The sequence below is a fragment of the Diabrotica virgifera genome, chromosome 1 (genome assembly GCF_917563875.1).
Source record: "Diabrotica virgifera virgifera chromosome 1, PGI_DIABVI_V3a".
Classification (NCBI taxonomy): Eukaryota; Metazoa; Arthropoda; class Insecta; order Coleoptera; family Chrysomelidae; genus Diabrotica; species Diabrotica virgifera.
The window spans coordinates 230,282,063-230,300,555 of NC_065443.1; the positions used below are offsets into that span (position 1 = coordinate 230,282,063).

An 18,493-nucleotide genomic window follows, 5' to 3' on the forward strand; every position below is an offset into this window, starting at 1 on the left:
AGATACGATCTATTTAATCTACACAAGAAAGTAAAATAAATGGCAGGGCTAAGAAAACAAAATCTCACTGGTGCACTTCTGGGTAGACACGGGATTACTATAACACAGACCGATGAGAAAGTACAACGCTGGGCAGAATACTTAGATGAACTGTTCGATGATGAAAGAGGAGACCTGGAAAACATAGAACTTACTTCAGAAGAAATAGGTCCAGATATCACAAAATAAGAAATAGCACACGCATTAAAAACAATGAAGAACGGAAAAGCCCTGGGCCTGACATGCTTCCTATTGAACCAAATTTATTGCTCAGGCGTATTACCCAAAGAGTGGTTAACGTCGATCTTTGTTTGTCTCCCCAAAAAGAAAAACGCAAGAGATGCGCCGATTACCGCACCATCAGCTTGATGTCCCATGTGCTGAAGTTGAATGAAAAGAATAAATCTATAGGAAGGGGACGGCCAAAATAGATAGAACTGGAGATAACCGTTCAGTGAAGGAATATAATGAACACTGTGGAAATTAGAAAATTCTTAGTATACATATATGGCATTGTATATACAGGGTGTTTGGTAAAGAATGGGCCGCCATAGCTTAGCGTCAGGTTCTTGAGGTTAAAATAGGCCGATTTAAGCTAACTTACCTTAGTACAAAGTATATAATAACCGAGATAAAGGGTGTCAAAGTTAAACTTTTTTTTTATTTATTATTGAATATTTCCTGACAGATATGAGATAACAACATGAAATTTGGTATGTGGGGATTTTTTGGGTCGAGAAAACAAAATTCCCTACCAAAAATTATGTATTGCCAAGAGGGCGCTACATACGCCTTTCAGTACTCATTTATTGCGTTCAATTCTTTTATCCCTCACTCTGTATAATTTTGACACTAAAATTTTGATTCTTCTATTAGTTTTACTTAAAAAAGGTATACTTCTTTCATCTCCCTAAACTCAACCGTTTTCGAGATAAACGCATTTTAAATCTGCGATACACCATCATTTTTAGCATAATATCATTGTAGTTCCACCCGAAAAATAACTTAAAACCATAATAATTGTGCCAGTTCTCAAATTTATGTCATTGCATTGAATTTCTTCAAATGGAATTTGCGATACATTTTTGGATAATTTTATGGTTTTAAGTTATTTTTCGGGTGTAACTACAATGATATTATGCTAAAAATGATGGTGTATCGCAAATTTAAAATGCGTTTATCTCGAAAAAGGTTGAGTTTAGGGAGATGAAAGAAGTATCCCTTTTTTAAGTAAAATTAATAGGAGAATAAAAATTTTAATGTGAAAATAATACAAAATGAGGGATAAAAAAAATTGAACGTAATAAATGAGTGCTGAAAGGCGTATGTGGCGCCCTCTGGGAAATGCATAATTTTTGGTAGGGAATTTAGTTTTCTCGACCCCAAAAATCCCCACATACCAAATTTCATGTTGTTATCTCATACCCGTCAGGAAATATTCAATAATAAATAAAAAAAAAGTTTAACTTTGACACCCTTTATCTCGGTTATTATAAACTTTGTACTAAGGTAAGTTAGCTTAAATCGGCCTATTTTAACCTCAGACACCTGAGGTTAAGCTATGGCATATTCTTTACCAAGCACCCTGTATGTATTGATCAATATTATCAATAATGTGTCCAGGATAATCAGAAATAGAATCTAATTGTGTTGAATGACCTATCTTGATTATCTTTATGGATTCATGATGAGTGAAGTCTTCACCGAACACTTAAGAAAAGGCGTAAAAATCAATTTTATATACAGCGTGAGACTGCGCTAATCCTATCTTTTTTAAAACGGTATAAGATTACACTTTTGTATTCTGCCTAAAAAAGCAACTTCGATTGTATAACAAGATAAATACATACATATAAAAAACGACATAAAGTATGAATGACTCAAGAGAAATTAAATTTAATGGAAAAACATCCCCAAATACTAAAGTGTAAATAAACTCAAAAACGTGTCAAACATGCCAATGATGCATCGATTATTGACAGAAGCAAGGAAATAGAGAAAGTGTACAGAATACACGATTTATTTAATATCCACAAATAAAAATAAAAATCTCAAACAAATAATAGCTATTTGTATAACAAGTGTGGAAAGTGCTACTTTTCCTCCCGAGAATGAAGTTTACTGCACGACGCGTAGCGGAGGGCAGTAATCATTCAAGGGAGGAAAAGGCACTTTACTCCCATGTTATACACATGATTTTTCCACCTTCCTCAAATAACAAGTCATTTTTTCATTTTTAAATAATTTATTTATGTAACTAACTGTTGTAAATTTATTAGAGAACTAAAACTAACATTGTTAAACCACTAACTAACTTATTAATGTAAACATTGTTAAACCAAAATAACAATTTACTGTTTTTCACCATTCTGCAAAATACAAGGTATTCTACAAATAAACGTTAAAATGTATAGATACTTACGTAATAGATAATAGAATAGAATATTGTATAGGGCGTCAATCAGTTATTTCATCAATGACATACCATGGCGTCACTTTTACTTTTACTCCCTAGGGAGGAAAAATACTTTTACTCCCTAGGGAGGAAAAGTACGACTTTGCTCCCTACAATCAGGTAAGGAAAAGTATACTTTAGGTAGAGGTAGGTGGAAAACATATTATCCGACTCATTACCAGTTTTGAAAAGTTTCTCTAGTCAACTAGACGAAAATTCTGTTAACGTAAATCCCTACATCAAAGAATTAAAAATACTATTATCTAATCTAACAACTATGCAATGTAATATAGTATTCACGTGGATAAAAGCTCATATTGGTCTTGAAAATAATGAAAAAGTAGATCAGTTGGCAAAAGATAGCATTTTCAGTGGCGAGGAAACATTGAATGATATTGGACTTCAAGAATGTATAACCATAAGCAAAACCAGACTACATGATAACTGGGAACTACACTGGAATCAATACTGTATAAATTGTCCGTCAAGGTATACTATTTTACATCTGAAAAACCGACTAGATTTTTCAAGACACGATATTGTTACTATCTCTCCACTAAAATTTGGCCATGCTTGTTATCCCGCACATTATATAAAATTAATGTAATTCAGTCGGATTTGTGCGAAAATTGCAATACAATAAGTGACTTGGATCATATATTTTTTGCATATGACAAATATGTGACACAAAAAAATCTATTGAACATGCAGCTATTGCAAGAAAAGGTTTATCCCGCATATAATCTGATGAGCTTACTAGCTTTGAACAAACCATCAATATTTAGGATTCTTCTAGATTATGTTCAGCCCTTTAAATTAAAACTTTAGATTAGGTCTAGCTTTGCTACCTTTGCCTTATCTCCCTGGTAATAATACCCGGTATCCCTACTTAGTCTGTGGTTAGTCACCCTGAACGACCTGTGTGCGAAAAGTTTTTTTCCTTTCCTACTCTTGATCGTTCGATTGGATTCGTAATGGTCTTGGTGTATGGTAGGTTTGGTAAGGCGTTGATTTTAAGAAGTGTTGCTGGTTAAATGAGCACAGTTCCCAAAGGACATAAAAGCAGAAGAAAAAATATCCACAGAAAAGTTGTAGGAAACCGAAAATCTCAACATATGCAAAAAATAGATTAACACAATAAGGCGCTCCTTGATATACAAGAAGTGTGGACAAATTACATTCTAATCTATTTGACGACAAAGTTACCACTTTTCGTGGCCAATATCAGACAGACATTAGACAGACAGGTTAGCAGTATAATGGTCTCAGGAATAGAAAAGATGATAAGACGATTATATTATAATCAAATTCCCTCCTACCATATTGGTGTCTAAAAAACGGTAAATCAGCTGGATCAAATGACATTTCTCCAGATTTCTTGAAACTTATAAATTAATAAAACTTAAAAATCTTGAAAGGAAGATATCCATTGTTCTCAAGTCAAATGTGGTCTAGAGGTAACAAAGTACTCAACTCTAAGAAAATACCACAATAATTTTATTAAAATATTAGATGTTAAAATATTTGACTCGTTTCGGCTCAACGCGAGCCATCATCAGCAATTACCGGAAACCAAAAGCTGAGGCACAGGAAGGAGGAAGAATCGATTGTGCTCGATCAATAAAATTTACGTACAGAAACATATTAAATTACCTAATTCCTTAAGTCCATCCAAAACAAGATAAATTTCAATTAGATCTTGCTGTCACATAGTGTATTTCTCTTTTCTGTTATTAAATTTATTACATACTTCTATTCATTCTATTACATTTTATTTAAAATCATATCTTTGACATCAACATTAACTTCCCTATCTGTATTCTTTAGTTACTTTAATTGTTCCACAATTATTCCTCTCCCACTTTTATCAGACATAATTAATCAGTACAATATAGTATGATAAAATTGATAAAAATAATGGCCTAACCCAGACATCCAAAGTGAAAGTTATCCTCCAACACCAAATTGTTCTATATGTTCCACATAATGTTCAGAAAAAAGTCACACCATTTTGAGCGTCGGGTTTGGGGGGAGAGGGGGGAGAAATCGGTAAATTCGTAGTTTTTTAGGTTTTTCGTCAATATTTCTAAAACTATACGGTTTAGCATGAACAACCTTCTATACAAAAATGTGCAACATTAAATTTGAAATAAAAAAGGCCCTATGCATATTCCTTCTAAAATGAACGGTTCCAAAGTTACGGAGATAGTATAGTATAATTGGTTGAAAAAAAGGCCTAACCCAGACATCCAAAGTAAAAGTTTTCCTTCAACACCAAATTGTTCTATATGGTCCACATATTGTTTAGTAAAAAGTTACACCATTTTTTGAGCGTCCGGTTTGGGGGGGGGGAGATGGGGGAGAAGTCGGTAAATTAGTAGTTTTTTTAAGTTTTTCGTCAATATTTCTAAAACTATGCTTAAGCGTAAACAATGTTCTATACAAAAATGTTCTACATAAAATTTAAAACAAAAAAGGTCCTATACATAATTGTTATAAAATCAACGGTTTCAGAGTTAAGGAGGGTGAAAAGTGGAGGTTTATGATACATTTTATATTATTTCGGCAATTAATGAAGATTTTGGGTGGGGAGGTTGACGTATCTTCAAGGGCTTATGACTAACATGCCATCGGCCACTGAAATAGCAAATTTTATTTACAAAACCCAATCCTGTTAAAGAAAATTTCTATAAATTGCCCAAAGAATATAAAAAGTATCGAAAACCTCCACTTTTCACCCTTCGTAAGTCTGGAACCGTTGATTTTATAACAATTATGTATCGGATCTTTTTTGTTTTAAATTTTATGTAGAACATTTTTGTATAGAAAATTGTTTACGCTAAAGTATAGTTTTAGAAATATTGACGAAAAACTTAAAAAAACTACTAATTTACCGACTTTTCCCCCATCTCTGCCCCAAACCGGACGCTCAAGATGGTGTAACTTTTTACTGAACAATATGTGGACCATATAGAACAATTTGGTGTTGAAGGAAAACTTTTACTTTGGATGTCTGGGTTAGGCCTTTTTTTCAACCAATTATACTATACTATCTCCGTAACTTTGGAACCGTTCATTTTAGAAGGATTATGCATAGGGCCTTTTTTATTTCAAATTTAATGTAGCACATTTTTGTATAGAAGGTTGTTCATGCTAAACCGCATAGTTTTAGAAATATTGACGAAAAACCTAGAAAACTACGAATTTACCGATTTCTCCCCCCTCTCCCCCCCAAACACGACTCTCAAAATGGTGTGACTTTTTTCTGAACATTATGTGGACCATATAGAACAATTTGGTGTTGGAGGATAACTTTCACTGTGGATGTCTGGGTTTGGGTCTAGTCATACCATACTAATAGTATGCTAATAAATTTAAACACACTACAATACAGTGCGTCCATAAAGTAACGCATAAAATCGTTATTTCGTAAACCGGCGACTTTAAGGAAAAATCCCGAATCAAGTCGATTTTTATTTTTAAATTACGATTTTTTGGAATATACAAGGTGTTTCATTAATAATTGTCCATACAGTAACTGGAGAAACCTTAGCACAAAATACGAAGATTTAACCTAAATCACTTAAATAAAATGTGGTTCCTTACTGAGTTACAGGGTGTATTATCTAAAAAGTTAAAAATTATTTTTGCTCAGCATTTTAAAACTACTCGACGTATCCTTTTTATACTTGGCAGAAAGTGCGACTACTTTACACCCTACTAAATTATGATAAACAAACTTTTCTAGCTGCTACCAGAGGCGTACGACAGAGGATAGTGAATGGTTGACCCTTCTCAAATTCTACGCCACTGGATGAATTATTACTTTAGTACCATTTTTATATTTTACAATACTTTATACGTAAATAATATACTCTTCATTGGTAACGATAAAGTCATTAGTTTTCGAGATATTTGAAGTTAAATATGAAACGGCACAGTTATTTTGATTAATTTATGATATGATTCATATGATTAAAATTTAAACATTATTTGTACCCAGTACTTTAAAACTATTTGGCGTATCCTTATCATACTTGGCAGAAAGTGTAGGTACTGTACACCCTACTAAATTAAGATAATTAAATGTTTCTAGCTACTACCAGAGGCGTACGACAGGGGATAGTGTCTAGTTGACCTTTCCCAAATTCTACGCCACTGACAAAATTGCTATTTTTGTGTAATTTTTTGATTTTTCAATACTTTTTATGTAAATTATATACTCTTTATTCGTAACGATAAATGATTAGTTTTCGAGATATTTTAAATTAAAAATGAAGCAACACAATACATTAATCAAAATAACCGTGCCGTTTCATTTTTAACTTCAAAGATCTCGAAAACTAATGACTTAATCGTTACGAATGAAGGATATATTATTTTTATAGAAAGTATTGGAGAATCCAAAAATTGAACTAAAATAGCAATTCCGCCAGTGGCGTAGAATTTGGAAAGGGTCAACCATTCACTTTCCCCCGTCGTACGCCTCTGGTAATATACAGAAACATTTGTTTAGCATAATTTAGTAGTTTGTAGAGTACCTATACTTCCTGCCAAGTATGAAAAGGATACGTCGAATAGTTTTAAAATGCTGAGCAAAAATATTTTTTAAATTTTTAGATAAAACACCCTGTAACTCAGTAAGGAACCACATTTTATTTAAGTGTTTTAGGTTAAATCTTCGTATTTTGTGCTAAGGTTTCTCCAGTTACTATATGGACAATTATTAATGAAACACCCTGTATACAGGGTGTCCAGAAACTCTACCGACAAACGAAGACAGGAGATTCCTCAGATAATTTTAAGACAATTTATCCCAATTCACCTAGTCCGAAAATGCTTCCTAAGGGAGCTAGAGCTCTTTGAAGATGACGCTATGTAATTAGTTTTTCTTAAATACCTCCAGAACGTTTCTATCTACGAAAACGAAAATTTGTTTACATATTTACTTTCCAGAAATGCATCGATTCCATCCATTGCGGATTTCAAGTACAGGTCATAGGCGTCCGTTTTGGGTAGGGCAACGGTTATTTTATCGCATAACTTTTTTGTCTTCAACTTTAAAGCATTCCTTATACTGGATTATTAAATTGTGAGGTATTCTAGTACTAAAAAATACTCTTACTTTAAGTCGGTAGGACACACCGTTTTCTAGAAAAATCGATTTGAAAGTTTTTAGTTTTGGGAATTTGAAAATAAAAATTGAAAAAATTAAAAAAAAACGATGTATTTTACCAACTTAAAGCAAGAGTAACTTTTCGTACTTGAATATCTCATAATTGAATAATCTAGTGTCAAAAATACTTACAAATTAAAGACAATAAAGTTATGCTATAAAATATCTGTTGACCTACCCAAAACGGACGCCTATGACCGTTTCTAGAAATTCGCCATCAATGAAATCGATTAATCTCTGGAATATAAATAAATGTACCAGTTTCCATCTTTCTAAATAGTTTTTTTTTTAATCTTTTTTTTTAATTCAAAGAACGAAAAATTTTCAAATCGATTTTTCTAGAAAACGGTGTATCCTATCGACTTAAAGTAAGAGTACCTTTTAGTACTAGAATACCTCACAATTTAATAAATCAGAGCCAAAAATTCTTAAAAATTATATATAAAAAAGTTAGGCGATAAAATAACCATTGCCCTACCCAAAACGGACGCATATGACCGGTACTAGAAACTCGCAATGGATGGAATCGGTTCATTTCTGGAAAGTAAATAGGCATACCAATTTTCGTTTTTCTAAATAGAAGCGTTCTGGAGGTATATAAGAAAAACTAATTACAGAGCTCTAGCTCTCTTAGGAAGCATTTTCGGACTAGGTGAATTGGGTTAAATTGTCTTAAAATTATCTGAGGAATCTCCTGTCTTCGTTTGTCTGTAGAGTTTCTGGACACCCTGTATAATACTAGTGACGTCATTCGTCTGGGAGTGATGACGCAATCAATGATTTTATTAAATGAGAATATGGGTCATGTGATAGCTCATTTGAAAGGGTATTAAATTCTCTATTCACTAATGTAAACAAGAACATAATTATTTCTACAGGGTGTTCAAAGTCATTTTTTAATTAAATTAATTGAGACAAAAAGAAGAATGTATGTAATTTATTTAATTCACAATGCGTTTTACTACTGTCAAAAAACAGGTAAAAAATTTATTTGTCAAATAAACATTGATTTTCGCTTAAACCAAATGTTCAAACTGACAAGAGGCAGGTGGGTGGCAGCTTTAACATTAAATTTAAGCGAAAAACAAAATATTTATTTGTCAAATAAACATTTTTCCTGTTTTCTGACAACATTAAAACGTATTTTGAATTAGAAAAATTACATACATTCTTCTTTTCGTCTCAATTATTTCAATTAAAAAAATGTTTTTTGAACACCCTGTAGAAATAATTATGTTCTTGTTTACATCAGTGAATAGAGAATTGAATACCCTTTCAAATGAGCTATCACATGACCCCTATTCTCATTTAAAAAAATCATCGATTACGTCATCACGCCCAGATGGATGACGTTACTAGTATGATATATATGCCAAAAAAATCGGACATTAAAAATAAAAATCGACCTTTTTCGGGCATTTTCTTTAAAGTCGCCGGTTTACGAAATAATGAATTTATGCCTTACTTTAAGGACGCACTATACTATAATAGTCGCTTCCTGCATAATATATTGTTTACCTCACAAATACTCGAACCCTTACCATCTTGTTAGGCAACCAACAGTACACTTCTTAAAAAAACTCTTAAAATCTGAATTTTCGGTTTATTTAGCTTCCATTCTTCCACGTTAGTTCATTAATTGTTTACTATGTAGTAGATTTCATTTTATTAAACTAACTTAAACTTTCATCTTGTAATCTTACAATCGATGACGTCATACATTGAACCATGAAACATACCCACATTAAATCTAAACAATCCATAAGTTTTTCTGCAGTAGAGAGTTGCTAATTTAGACTTTACAATAGATTCTAATATAGAAGATTCTATATTTAAAATAATTTAAATTGCATTTTCAGACATTTGTTAACAACCATTACATTTACTAAAAATCCAAAATTAAACTACACTTTTTGAAGTTTTTAACCAAAAATTGGCTTTATCTTGTCATGTCACGTTACTCTTGTCATATTGAATGTCCATTTCCTATTTTATCAGTTGGTCTGTGCCCATTCAACTGGCAAGTACCTGGCATTTTCGAGCAGAGAAACATGTTGCCCTTTGAGCATGTATTCTAATATATCTAGCAACATCGACTTGTAGTCACCATATTTTATCAAAATATAATATGTAATCCATATGTTATGGGGTTACCACTTTAAATAGTGTGCTAGTTTTAAACTACTCAGCAGAATGTAAGTATTCCCACATGTTTTTCTTTCTAACAGTCACAATTTCAACCTTTTTTTGCTTTAATTTAACGTGGAAATACTTCATTCTAGGCACTGAAGATGTTTTGAATTAAAACGAAAACGTTTTGCAATTCATTTGGATGACATTTTAGATAGGTAGTTTTTTAATAAACAATTTTCTACCAGTATACAATTTAAAATTTTTACTTCTGTATGAGGATATTAAATTACGTGTTTCAATAAAATAGTGGTCGGTGATGGAAGATATGAAGAAAATGTATTCATCTGGAGGAACCATCTTGCGAACCCATGGATGGAAAAGTTGGACTCCCAAGATCTAAAAATTATTCAGTGCCTCGGACATCATAGATATCTAGACAGTTGGATTTCAATACGAATTTCAACCACGATTTTATCCCTTGTACCTTTGGAACTGAAAAGGTGATGAGCAAAAAAAATTCGTCATTTTAAATATAATCTTTTGTTTTTTGAATAAATAGAAATATTTCAAAATAAATAAAATCAAAACAAATGAATTAAGAGAGATATATTCAATGTCGCTTAATAAATTTAATTTTTCTATGGATGCTATACAATGTGCAACTTCTCTCACTACTTACATACATTCAAAACGAACAATTGCTCAGGCTGTGAGAAAAGTCGGCCATTGCAGTGAGACATATTTTTTCCACCTATCTCTACCGAAAGTATACTTTTCTTGACCTGATTGTAGGGAGCAAAGTCGTACTTTTCCTCCCTAGGAGGGAAAGTACTTTTACTCACAATCGGTTAGTAATTTATGGATTTCTAACCTTTGAAGTAATCAGGAAGCGACTTATTACTTACTTTACTTTCCCTAGCCGGGAATGTACTTTCCCGGCTAGCATCTGTCACTTTTCTACCTGCAAATGTCAATGTCATTTTTGATTGAAGATGGTTTAGAAAGAATAGAATCCACTCAACATTTATTTAATTAAGAAACAACAACAACAATAACAAAAAGAAAACTATTTGGAATTATAAATATTAATAGTTATATTGGAATTATGATTACTATTAACGGTTAAAGTAAGACCGTGTTGCTCAAAATTATGAGTTTCAGAAATAGATTTGTCAGATTCAACAAACTTGTTTTGTTACCTAGCAACGATCTCACAGGTTACTTAAAATAATTCATCTTATCACATAATGAAAATGGATACAGATATTTGAAACGAAATTATTATTGGTAGATTGTGAGTATTAGAAATCCATAAACTACTAACCGATTTGTGAGTAAAATAGTATACAAACCTCGCGGGAACTCATTCTAGCCTCGCGTCTGTAGTTTGCTAACCTTGCCGCTCGGCTGAAATAGAGTACTTTCCCGCTAGGTATGTAATATACTATTCCTCCATAGGGAGGAAAAGTAAAAGTGACATCATTGTATGTCATTGATGAAATAACTTATTGACGCCCTATACAATACTCTATTATCTATTACGTAAGTATCTATACATTTTAAAGTTTATTTATAGAGCACCCTGTATTTTGCAGAATGGTAAAAACAGTAAATTGTTATTTTGATTTAACAATGTTTACATTTATAATTTGACTTTATTTGACTGTTGACAGTTATACAATACCTACTTGTTAGTTTTAGTGCTCTAATAAATTTTGTCGGTTGGTTACCTAAATAAATTATTTAAAAATCAAAAAAATTACTTGATGTTTGAGGAAGGTGGAAAAATCATATTTATAACTTGGGAGTAAAGTGCCTTTTCCTCCCTCGAATAATTACTGCCTCGGGAGGAAAAGTAGCACTTTCCTCCCTTGTTATACAGATAGCTATTTCTCACAGGTTCCATACGTAGAATCGCGGTTGCCATGGTAACATGCACAATACAAACACAAATATTTTTGTCAAATAAAATGTGTCAAATCAAAACTTACCAGGAATTACCTTTTAAAACTGTTCAAATATAACTGGTAACTATAATTTTAAATAAATAAAAGTATATAAATATTAAGAATATTAAATACCTACATATGTGTATACTATGTATTTTATTTCAATTTTGGCATATAAGCTACATAAAAGCACCTAAATTATTTCATTTGGAAGTTTTAACTCTTGACAAAAACGCATCCATAGAAAAAGTACAGTGTACAACACGTGAGAAATCGACATATTTCTCCCTCACTTGATTTGCGGCACTCACCTCGTACTTCTCTCTTGTTGTACAATAAACTATTATGCTATACTATGGAATCCGTTACACCTTTTATGAAGTTAAAAAAAAAACAAGACAAAACATTTCAATTTCAAAGTTACCTAAATTTCTCGTTTCGTTTGCAAGTATAGTATTTAGTGGTTTTGAATTTGTAATTTTAATATGTAGGCTAACGGTTTTTTTACATTTTAGCAAAAGTCAAGGTTGCTATGCATAAAATAAAAGTGATAAATGTGAAAACTCGATAATTTTTTTTAATAACAGCGTTGCTAAAAAAATTGTTTTAAAACAAAACGTGTATGGGCTCCTCTATCTCGCCGAACTTGAGCATAACATCCAGGTATGCTTTCAATCACATTTCGAATAGTATATATAAAGGAAAAGATTCCGCTCATTGGCTGTATACCAAAATAAAAAACTTACTAAGGAAGTAAAACTTCACTTGTAGGTAGATGTTACATAAATGTATTAAAAATTTTTATCTAAAAAGATCCAAATTGGATTGAAGTGGGTACATCACTAGTACAAAAACACAAACGTTTTCGGACCAATCAGTCCATCATCAGGTTGAAAACTTCAGGTCCAAAGTAGTTGGAACTAGCTACATAGTTAGGTCGAAAGACCTTAGTATTACAAGAATTAGGCCATTTCGGCTACAACAATGTCGACAATAAGTCGATGTTAAAAGAATATAAAAATGTAATGAGACTATAATGAAGTCTTTATCTTGGCTTCCTGGAGTCTTCCTAGGAAGCCAAGATGAAGACTCCTGGTTGAGTAAATGTAGTGTGATTTTTAATTTCAAATATCTCATTCAAAAGAAACGTTTTATTTATTCTAAGGGACTTTCAGCCCTCGATAATAATTTAGTCTCTCATTCTGCGTTTAAATTTTTTTAAAATATTTATTAGTTTTTTTCAGGATCCGAAAAAAAAAGTCCGTGGTGATATTTTCCAAATCAAACATTCGCTACCTTTGTCATACAACGCACTGAGTCGAATATAATATGGTGACAAGACAGTGACAACTTTAAATATTTGACATGGCATCGGGAATATTTTGAGTTGTTGATTAAAATTAGTCCAGGAACCGTAGCTTTTCACCTCGCAATTTTTACAGAATGGATCGATTTGCTTGAAAATTTGAGAATAAGTAGTGGATAGTCCAAGGATCAAAATCTATATAATGCCGAAAGGGCTTTTACCATGGGGGCTTTTACCATCTTGGGGTGGAAATTTTTTATTATAATTTTAACTGCAAAAGTTGATAAAAACATTCATTTTAAGCAAAAAATTCTATATACATTTTTTTGATAAAATTAATAGTGTTCGATTTATTCGCTATCGAAAGTGTTAGTTTTATATCGAAAAAATCAATGTTATTCGGTATTATACTCATTTACTATTCACTCAATTTTTGCCGTAGAAAAAAGTTTTGCAATCCAATTTCTTGGGAATTAAATAAGCTACAATTTTATATTTAAATATTTTTTCGTATCTCTGATGCTACTCTTTCTATTCTGAAGCAAAAGGCATTTTTTACCAAACTACAAAAATTCGTTATTCGCTTTTAACTACATTTTTTTTAAACTAATCATTCTAAGCCAGTCAAACTTTTGGAATCTATGAATAATACATAAATAAAGAAGAATGAATAAGGCCGATGACTAAGAACACCGCTAACTTACATTATTATGCTACCAATTGGATATCTCCTTTTTTTTTCAAAAAAATATATTGATTTTTTAACCGTAACTTTTTTAGTTTTTATCCTAGAAAGTTTGTTAAAAAAGAATTTTGTAGATTTTTACAGGACCTACATGGCTGTTGATATTATATCATTTTAAAATCCTCATTCGCAAAAAGAGGTGACTTTGAAAGGGTTGGTAAAGATGGTTTTTGCATGTTATTACAAGTTTTAATTTTCAATAGCTCACTCAATTTTTGCCGTAGAAAAAATTTTTGCAAACCAAGTTCTTGGGAATTAAATAAGCTACAATTTTATATTTAAATATTTTTTCGTATCTCTGATGCTAATCTTTCTATTCTGAAGAAATGGGCATTTTTTACCAAATTACAAAAATTCGTTATTGGCTTTTAACTAATTTTTTTTAAACTAATCATTCTAAGCCGGTCAAACCTCTGGAACCTATTAACAATACATAAATTAAGAAGACCAAATAAGGTTAATGACCAATTTTAATTAGGGTGAAGAGTAGGGGGAAGTTTACGCTCAGTTTTTCGCTGAAAAAAAAAATAGGGACTGACAGTCTTTTTACTATAATTCACTTAATTTTAATAAAAAATTGCGAGGTTTTGTCCTATTTTAAGCTTCATTACTTGGACTAAATAAGTAATATTGATAGTGTATTTGATAAATAATTGATTTAAGACGTAAACCTAATAAAAGTTATTTATTGTTTATTATTTATGGAATATCCAAGCAGATGATACCCCAGGATATATTTTGTGATCCAAGTAGATATTTTGTTGTTAAAAATGTTCAAAATTGTAAGCGTTCCATAGTAACAATCATTCATTAATTCATTCTCTCTTTGCCTTATCCCTATGCGGGGTCGGCTTCCCTAATTGCATTTCTCCACACAATTCTATCTTGGGTCATATCAATATTAATCCCCTTTACCAATATGTCCTGCCTTATCCTCTCCCCCCAGGTCTTCTTTGGTCTTCCTCTCCTACTCCTTCCAGGAATCTGCACTTCAGCTATTCTTCGTATTGGGTGATTAACGTCTCGACGTTGAACATGACCAAACCATCTTAACCTATGCTCTCTCATTTTGGCATCAATTGGTGCCACACCTAGACTTCCCCTAATATACTCATTTCTAATTTTATCCTTCTTTGTCACTCCACTCATCCATCTAAGCATTCTCATTTCCGCCACATGCATTCGTTGTTCCTCTTTCTTTTTCACTGCCCAACATTCAATTCCGTGCATCATAGCCGGTCTTATGGCTGTTTTATAGAATTTTCCCTTCAGCTTCATTGGAATTTTTCTGTCACACAACACACCACTCGCTTCTTTCCGCTTCATCCATCCAGCCCTAATTCTACTGCATGCATCTCCATCTATTTCTCCATTACTCTGTAATACCGATCCTAGGTACTTAAGTTCCTAGTAACAATATATAATTAAAAAATCACTTTATTACTTTTCCTCTTTTCTCGATTGAGTATTAGTTTGTGTTGTACAGTATATAAATTATTACAATCACTGAATACATAGTTGGTGTAAAAGTTATCATATTAATAATTATTAACTCAATTAATAATTTACGCAATTATACAACTAACAGTTCTCCAAGAACATTCGTAAGCCATCCCTTTAAAGGTAATGATGACATTGTCAAGTAATGTTTACATGTCCATACCAGTGAGAATTTTACTACACGTAATTTGCCGTGTAAAGACAGAAAAAGTAGGGATGGCCGTAAAATATTTGCGCCTACACTCTTAAAATGTTGCGTTCTTATGTTTTTTATTTATTTGTCGTCTATTAAAAGATTACACGAATTAAAAACTATATATCAAAAAAATAAATAATATTCTACATTACCTTTATCCTTATTCTTCTGTTTGGACAAAACTTCACCTACCACCACAAATAGCACCACAACAACCGATAACTTGTACATTTGCATCGGTACAGCTTTTTAACCGGTTCTTAAAAATCGCAGATGATATGTAAATTATAATCAGAGTTGTAGATACCTATATACAGGTGTCTGTATAATGTTACCAACACTCTCCTCCCACCCACTTCGTAGGAATCAATTAAGTTTTTTCCTCAAACTATATTATATCAACCGCGCTAAATTTCTTAAATTTAGTTTCGTGCGAAATTCATTAAATCCATTTATACTCTATGAACAATAAAACACGCATAGTTGCATATTTAAATGAGACTTTTATATTAATAAATATTTCAATTCGTATCTAAATCGCGTGTATTTGGTGAACATTAGGGCATTTATGATCTGTCTTCTCTTTTCCATGTTTGTTTCATATGAGTATAAGATCTAGAATAGCTAAATCTGCTTACATTTTAACCTCATTTTGAATTAACCCTTACCACTGACATGCGGTATGCCATAGCGTGTCGAAAATATATTTTGTAGTAAAACGTGTTTTATAAAAGATTCCTAGAACACCATCTGTGTAACTTCAAGTGATCTGTATAATTGTACCTGCTCTCAACTATTGCAGTTTTAGTATGGATTAGCTTTTGAGCTACGTCGATGTATTTTTTTTCCGTATCACATACCGCATGTCATTGTTTACGTTTCTATATATAAAAGCAGTCCAGTGTATTCTTTCGCTATTAGTATGGCAGCAAGTTCATCCAGTTGTTCTATTTTCAACTACTTTCAACATTATTTTACTATCTTTTAGTTACCAATTCTCAAGTTTTTTTGAAATTCAGTTTATAAAGGATCTTGTAATAACCTCCATCACTTTTTTTAATATTATGCATGCGCTCATATTTTTTTTTGAAAAAAGAAAGTTTATTATATTTGGAGCAATATTTGATTCAACAGCAGTGTAAAGAGTAATTCCGTAGTTGATGTAAAAAACAAATACAGTGATATAAGACAAATTCGGACAGCTTGGACATTAGTGCACCCTAATAATATGTCTGTGTAGATTTTGGCATTGAATCCGAGCATGATATGTAACACCGTTGCCGTATCCTCTATTTTTTCATACTATCACATTACAATTTTTTGTGATATTATATTTGTGTGTGAAATGTATCATTTGTGTATAGGTATGTTCTAATATGTTATGTACCTATAGATACGTTTTTACTTCAGTATGTTGAACCATTGTGAAGTTTATCTTGCTAGAAACCTTGTAATATTGTGTAATGTGTAAAAAATAAGTAGTTTTGAAACACCAATTAAGTAAAGTTTATTATGTTGTTGTTTTCACCAATTTTGAAAAAATGTGAAAACGTTGAATTATCCACGTCCGTCTGTTCGTCTGTCCGTCCGTCCGTCTTGTATGGATGTTTGGAAACTCAACTCCTCCGTCATTATACCAGGTAGAATGACAAATGAGGTGTCAAATGAAAGCTTATAATCCAAGGAGGGTACTAAAGGTGAGAAATTTAACCTAGGCTATCTGTCCGTCTGTCCGTCCGACCGCGAATACAACTCCTCCGTCACTATACAAGGTAGAATGCCAAAAGATGAGAAATCTGACATCGGACTTCTGCTTTTAGATTTGCAACCGTAAGTACTGTTTTAAAGTCACCGAAATAGTATAAGCGATATATCATTCGACGTGACTTAGAAAGATGAAAAGAAATGTAGAATTTTGGTTTTTATATCATTTCCGGTTAAAAGGTTCTAACCGGAAGTGCCTTATTATCGTCGCAGAAATACATGTAACACATCAATCAAAGCGTATTGAAAAGTCGAGTTTGAATCTTTAATTTCGATTTTGAAGTTATTTCTGTTTAAACAATTATGACCCACAGTTTAGTAAATATGACTCAAAATTAGTAAAATCGTATATCAATCGACGCAAAGTTACAAAGTTACAGGAAGGGTTCAAATATCGACTTCCAGTTCTACTTTCGATTACTTTGGGTGAAAACCTTGGACTTAGTTGTCCAATTACGACTTCGTCTAATAGGACGAAGTCCAATTACTTGTTTTTTACAAGCAACTCAAAAGAGGGATGTTAATTATAAAAAAGTAGATAAATAATTATAATAAATTAAAAAATAGTTTTGAAACACCAATGAAGTAAAGTTTTTTTAATACAAAAAGCTCAAAAGAGGCAATTTAAATCAAAGTTACCTTCAAATTGTTATAAAAAAGAAGATCAACTGATAAATAAAAGAGGTCATTGAAGATAAACTGTAAAAATGTTTTTAAATCAAAGTTAATTTAAATCGTTATAAAAAAGTAGATAAATAGATAAATCAAACAGATTAATGATTATAATAAATTAAAAAAGAGTTTTAAAACACCAATAAAGTAAAGGTTTTTTTTTCATTTGACACCTCATTTGTCATTCTACCTGGTTTAATGACGGAGAAGTAAACGTTCTTAAAAATAAAATTATTCTATTGTTCTTGTAGGTACATTTAACATTGATTGAAATTATGAAACAAATAAAGAAAACAGTACGGCAACACTGTGACGCACAAGCATAAGATTCAGCTGTGGGTTACATAGGGTGCACCAATACCCAAGCTGTCCGACAAATTCATATTAAAAACAAAGAAGAGTAAATAACCGTATGACATACCGTATGTCGGAGTCTACGTTCTGAAACATCCACGTCAGTAGTTAAGGGTTGTATTTATATGATCTACACTCTACAGTATATTTTGAATGTTATTGCAACTCTTATGCATCATTAAATTATGCTCTACTGGAGTAATC

At 31.9% G+C, this 18,493-nt stretch overlaps 1 protein-coding gene across 2 annotated transcripts in view; it reads right to left on the minus strand.

The window, feature by feature from the left end:
* The window catches only part of LOC126882768 (membrane-bound alkaline phosphatase-like), a 118,345-nt gene extending 102,552 nt beyond the window's left edge, over positions 1-15,793 (minus strand). For both annotated transcript variants that reach the window (XM_050647768.1, XM_050647765.1), the window contains exon 1: positions 15,652-15,793. In XM_050647768.1, coding sequence (XP_050503725.1) covers positions 15,652-15,736 — 85 coding nt within the window. In that variant the 5' untranslated portion in view covers positions 15,737-15,793. The remainder of the gene's footprint in view (positions 1-15,651) is intronic.
* Between the last annotated feature and the right edge of the window lie 2,700 nt (positions 15,794-18,493).